General features: G+C 35.0%; 1 protein-coding gene across 1 annotated transcript; it reads left to right on the forward strand.

Moving 5' to 3' along the window:
- Nucleotides 1–745: 745 nt before the first annotated feature.
- On the forward strand, nt 746–4,921 carry LOC100808167 (transcription factor EGL1). The gene is made up of 8 exons (XM_003532741.4): nt 746–1,272; nt 1,642–1,899; nt 2,044–2,140; nt 2,317–2,331; nt 2,717–2,773; nt 2,862–3,716; nt 3,923–4,363; nt 4,503–4,921. The coding sequence occupies exons 1-8, from the start codon at nt 1,175–1,177 to the stop codon at nt 4,572–4,574; spliced, it is 1,893 nt and encodes a 630-aa protein (XP_003532789.1). The 5' UTR covers nt 746–1,174; the 3' UTR covers nt 4,575–4,921.
- The last annotated feature ends 1,359 nt before the right edge of the window (nt 4,922–6,280 follow it).

The raw sequence follows: 6,280 nt of genomic DNA on the forward strand, positions 1-6,280 counted from the left end.
ATTTGTTTAGAAATTATTTTGTATCCATAAATCCTTGTTGTTGTGTACAACACACTGAGAGTGTAAATCAACTCATACAACAAGGTTTTTTTTAGGTGTAACTAATGTTATTTCAGCTTAATTAATGATATCAAATTCAAATCATTAGCATACAATTACATTAATATTTAAATAGAATTTTTTTTAGTTATAATAATCTTATTTGTTTCGAATAAGATTATTCCTTTATACACGGTCGGTAGCAAAATCCTTGTCATATATATAGACACATGTTGGCATGTTATACATGAAATAAAAATTTACGTCGAACTATATAACACGCTGCACGCTATGTTTTTGTTTTTACCCTGCGGTCTGGAAATGAGTGCTACCTCTCCGCAAAAATAGATAGGAGGATAGAAAAATAATGAAGGTGGTCTTGGCTTTCTAAGGGTGAGTTTGGGAGAAAAGAAATAGGAGGAAAAGAAGATAATTTTTTTAAAATTAGGATGGTCTCACATCTCTATCATTTTACATTAATTTAAATATATATTTTTTTCCTATTTTGCCAAACTCGCATGTTTGATTTGTAGTTAAAATTGTTGTGAGACATATTTCAATTTCAATTTCAATGTAATCCAACATCCAACGGATAAAAACAAAATAAAAATGAAAACAACAACATGCACTAATTCCGTGCAAAACTCTGGGTTCCTTTCCTTGTGTATTTTTTCTGCATAACAATTAACAACAGCAAAAATATCCCATTAGTACAATACAAGTAAACAAACCAAGCAACACTACTATGATATCCTCCCTCTCAAGTCAACATCTACAGCCACTGCGCTTTTTAGCTACAGTAGTTTTGGATTCGGAATGGAATCTACCTACCTAATCTAGCAACCAAGACGTGCTTTTGGAATACAACCTGGTTGTTTTGTTTTATTGTAGTTGATTATTATGACAAGGCTTTCTATAATCAGAGAAACAAGGGTCATGGCAAGGGAGTAAATAAATCTACATATATATAGATTAGACTTAGAGAGAGAGGTAGACAAGTTCAACAAACTTGCCTTTCTTTTCCCATCTGATCATATAACACAACACACTGCAGGCTTGTTGTGTTGTGCTGTGTTCATTCTGAAACTTTGATCTATGTGAGACAAGTTGTGGCTACCCTGCAAAGCCAGAAAAAATGGTGCCAGAGAACTTGAAGAAACAACTTGCTTTGGCTGTGAGAAGCATCCATTGGAGCTATGCAATCTTCTGGACTGATTCAACTACCCAACCCGGGTACCAACTGTTCAATTCATATTATCTACCTCTATTCTATTCTCAATTGTTTTCTTGACTTTGCGCTTTCCCCTTCTTCAATGTGTGGTTTTATCCAATAACTCAGAATATTTTATATTAGATGAGGAGACTTACACAATCTGCCATGTTTGGTTGAACATGAGGAGGCATCATCTTTTTCTGTTGTAGTTTGGTTTATGTTATATACAAGAGAATAAATCAAAATCAAACAATTCTAATATATCCATGTTTTTCTCATCTCAGATGAATAGTTGACCAAATAGCAATTTGGAATTCTGAATCTACTGTTACATTTTCTTGTTGGTAAGAGGCCATTGTGATGTGTTGAAGTTTTTGTTTTTCTTTCAGGGTGTTGAGCTGGGGGGAAGGGTATTACAATGGAGACATTAAGACTAGGAAAACAAGTCAAGGAGTAGAACTCAATTCTGACCAAATAGGGTTGCAGAGGAGTGAACAGCTGAGAGAACTATTCAAATCCCTCAAAACTGTAGAAGTCACCCCTCAAACCAAAAGGCCTTCAGCAGCAGCACTGTCCCCAGAAGATCTCACAGATGCTGAGTGGTATTACTTGGTTTGCATGTCCTTCATATTCAACATTGGCCAAGGGTAAAATAATAAATCTCTCTAATTTTTATTTTTCTTTCTAGTTTTGGAACATCAACTTGTGTTCCCAAAAATGGGGTGTTTTATTGTTTTTTAATCTTAAGGGTGAGTTAGTTTAGTTATCTTCAAATCTATGTGTGCTGATAGGTTACCAGGAAGAACTCTAGCAAAGGGTCAACCCATTTGGCTGAACAATGCCCATTCTTCTGATTGTAAAATTTTTAGCCGTTCTCTTCTGGCAAAGGTGGATTCTGTTTCTTGACTTGGCTTGTTCCATCTTCTACTTTTGTTTGAAATCTCCAATTATTATACTCTAGTTGTTTACCATGATTAAAATGACAGAGAATCTGAATTGTGTCTTCTTTGTTTGGTTTTTGTTCCATAAACAAACCTGTGGCAATTGTCTTCTCTCATGCTCAGAGTGCATCCATTGAGGTACCATCTTGTTTTTTCTTTACTTAATCCGTTAATCATCCTTGTTTTATAATCTCTTACGGTTTTTAACAGTTATCTTAGTGCCATCAATGCAAAGAAATAAGATGTGTTAGAACAGGTGTTCCTTTTGAACCTACCCTATAGTGTTTAGTCTAGAAAGTCCTGTAAAAGTATGCATCTTAATTCCTAAGGGTAGCAGTAGACTTGTAGTTTCTGCAATGGTTGCTTATTATCTTAACCAAGGCAAGACTCTTTGTGGCCTTTTCCATGCATGTAGTTTCAAGTCTAAGACTATGATGATTACCAAAACTAATTTGTGTAAAATTTAATAGGCAAAGTCTAATCAATGCAGTGTGTAATTCGTTTCCTTGATTTCAACTTTCAGACGGTTGTGTGCTTTCCGTTTAGGGAAGGGGTTATTGAGTTAGGTACTACTGAACAGGTAAGTTTCCACCTTCATTTAAACATTAATTAATTTGACTGTTTTGTTATCCTCCCCCATTCATTTAACCCTTTTTCTTTGTGTGAAGGTCCCAGAAGATTTGAGTGTCATTGAACTGATCAAAACTTCTTTCTTGAATAGTCTGCATGCCAATGTTCCCAATAAGTCAGTAGCTACATTGAAATCAAGGAACCAGGAAGATCTTTCTTATGCAGCATTTGATCATAATGACTATAATGTTAAATCAATTCCAGAAGTTGGGTATGAAATAGCCAACACAACCTCTCCTGATGGTAGTTCAAATGCATTCCAAGCCAATCAACCGCTAGATGAAACATTTATGATTGAAAGTATAACCAATGGCACTTCTCAAGTCCAAAACTGGCAAGTTATTGATGATGAATTGAGTAACTGTGTCCATAACTCCATGAATTCCAGCGACTGTATATCACAAACTTTTGCCTGCCCTGAGAATATTGCTTCTGCCCCCAAGTCTAACAACCCTTCTGATCCTTGTGCCCGAAATTTTCAAAAGTGCAACAACCCAAAAATGACCTTAGTGGATCCTCGAAGTGATGATTTGCACTATCAGAGAGTTCTTTCTACCCTTATAAAAAGTTCTGACCAGTTACTTATGGGAATGCATTTGCAAAAATTTCCTCAGGAATCAAGCTTTGTTAGTTGGAGGAAAGAACAGCCAATGGATTGCAAATGGCCAAGAGCAGGAACGTCACAAAAGTTATTGAAGAAAGTATTGTTTGAAGTTCCTCAAATGCACTTGGATGGGCTGCATGAGTCTCAAGAAGAGAATGACTATAAAGAGGGAATGAGAGTAGAGGCTGATGAAAACGGCATGAACCATGTTATGTCAGAAAGGAGGAGGAGAGCAAAACTAAATGAAAGGTTTTTAACCCTTAGGTCAATGGTCCCTTCAATCAGTAAGGTAATGTATATTTTAGTCATGGAATTTATTTATTTTTTGTCAAGACCAGTATCCTTCACAGAAAACAATTTTTGATCGAGCCAGGTAAGATCTTTATGGACAAAAAAGCTCTCTCTTGAAGTATTATCGACCATAGAGGTCCTACCTCTATGGCATTTTTGCTTGATTGTCACGGTTCAAATTAACCAAATATATAATGCCTGTAGGATGACAAAGTTTCAATACTAGATGATGCTATTGATTACCTTAAAAAGCTCGAGAGAAGGGTAAAAGAGTTGGAAGCTCACAGGGTGGTAACAGACATAGAGACTGGGACTAGAAGATCACCACAAGATACGGTGGAGAGGACTTCTGATCATTATTTTAGGAAAAATAATAATGGCAAGAAACCAGGGATGAAAAAGAGGAAGGCTTGTGGTGTAGATGAGACAGAAAAAGAGATTAATTCAGATGCTTTAAAAGGAAGTTATGCTAATGATGTTACTGTGAGTACCAGTGACAATGAAATTGTGATCGAATTGAAGTGCCCCTCGAAAGCAGGAAGGCTGCTAGAAATTATGGAAGCAATCAACAGTTTCAATATAGATTTTAGTTCAGTTCAGTCAACAGAAGCTGATGGAAATCTTTATCTGACCATTAAATCTGTGGTGAGCATTTGGATATGCCTTTTTGGTTTTATACTTTTCTGCATTCAGCAGAACATAACTAACTATGGAATTATCGTTTCTTAAGCACCTAAATACCCTTTTGCCCTTTATCTAAAATTGATTATCCTTCTATTTGCAGCTCACAGGACCAAGTGTTGCAACAACCAAAAGAATCAAACAAGCACTCCAAAAATTGGCTTCCAAGTGCTGAATTTTTATCTATACCTTAAAAACCGTGGGGCGTGTTGAATCTAATTCATACCACTGCCGTGTGACATAGAGAGTCCATTAGAATGATGGAGTCACAACTCACAAGTGCAGCTCTTGGAGATTTTTTTTCTTTGAAGATTTCTCATAAAAGGAAAATGTAGACTTTCACTCATCTTTCGGCAATACCATAACTCTTGGTGACGCAAGATATATGGACTTTGAATCACTTGTAAATGGGTAGGTAGGCTTAGTTGACTAGATTTATGTAATTAATGCCACTTGCTCCTATGGGAACACTAAGGTTGACCAATGACTAAATATTGACAGAGAGACGTACATTATTAATTATGATAGAGCTGCGCGTAACGTTGAAATAGAAAATGAACCTACCTATATGATTTTCGTACACTACTAGCTACTAGTCGTATCTAAAATGAACAACTATTTTGATCATGAATCTATAACTCTGTATTTGTTTATGGATTTGTCCATCACAACGAATCTATAATTCCTGTGATCCAAGAAATGTATATAGATCCACAGATGCTCAACTTGTCTTTTAACTATTTTCTTAACAATTTGTTTTTTGATATTCTCCTCTATCATTCTCTTCCCTCACCATTCTATCCCCTTAATAATAAAATATTACAACGACAATTATCTCGACTTAGTCAAGATTTTCAACAACCACCCCATTTTTAATTTGTTCCCTAGACCCTAATAATACTTGGTCTCGGTCAAATTGAGTCTACAGTAGTATAATCCTCTTTCTGCCTTTTATATTTATATTAAGAGATCAAAGCAGACAGCAGTGGTACATTGCTGGATTTTGACGGATGCACGCATAGAACAGATTATAAAATGGGGGGCGGGGCTGGCATTTGGTACTGTCAAGTTATAGTATCTGGTCAAATATATTTTAAGAGTAAATCATCAATTTAGATTTGTTGCATGTTTCATTATCAAATTAATTTCTCATTACTTTAATTTAATCTATTAAAGATTTTACCGTTAAATTAATTTATTGAAGATTTATTTACTAAATTAGATTCTCAAAGATTTTTTTTATTACTACTTTAAACTAGTTTAGGTAGTTGAATGACTAATTTGTTGATATACTTCAACTGTACTGAGATAGTGCGGTATTTGTCTCATATATATGAGTGGACACATGCAAATTAAGCCCTTCTAATAATTCATACAGTGGTTCTTAATAACGTAGCTAACTTTTTTGTTGTTAATTTTTTGTGTATGCATGTTGACTGTTGACCATGCATATGTGACATATGGCGGACAACTAAGGGGATATGAAACATATGCATTCACTAAAGTAATACTATAAAGCAAAAACATGTTATGCAGTGGTGGAACATGTTCACATATATATGGAAGCTGATTCAGTCATTCTAAGACTTCTAACTTGGTGATTCTTAGTCCGGACCGAAACAGAAGAGCAAAACATTTAAGACGACTCTTAATTGGATATATGTTGACCAATGACCATCTTCGGTTCATCTTCTCCTTTCATAACTTCGAAAAGAAAATTCAGCACAAAAATACCATCTACAGTAACATTTTTTTGTTTAATTTTTATGCATGGTAAGTGTAAAGATTTTTATAATAATAACCCAACAGTAAGTATAACTTTTATACTATAGTAGTTATTTTATATTCTGGACCAACATACTGAGCCTGTATATTTTGGAT

This window comes from Glycine max, chromosome 8 (assembly GCF_000004515.6).
Source record: "Glycine max cultivar Williams 82 chromosome 8, Glycine_max_v4.0, whole genome shotgun sequence".
In the NCBI taxonomy this organism is placed as follows: domain Eukaryota; kingdom Viridiplantae; phylum Streptophyta; class Magnoliopsida; order Fabales; family Fabaceae; genus Glycine; species Glycine max.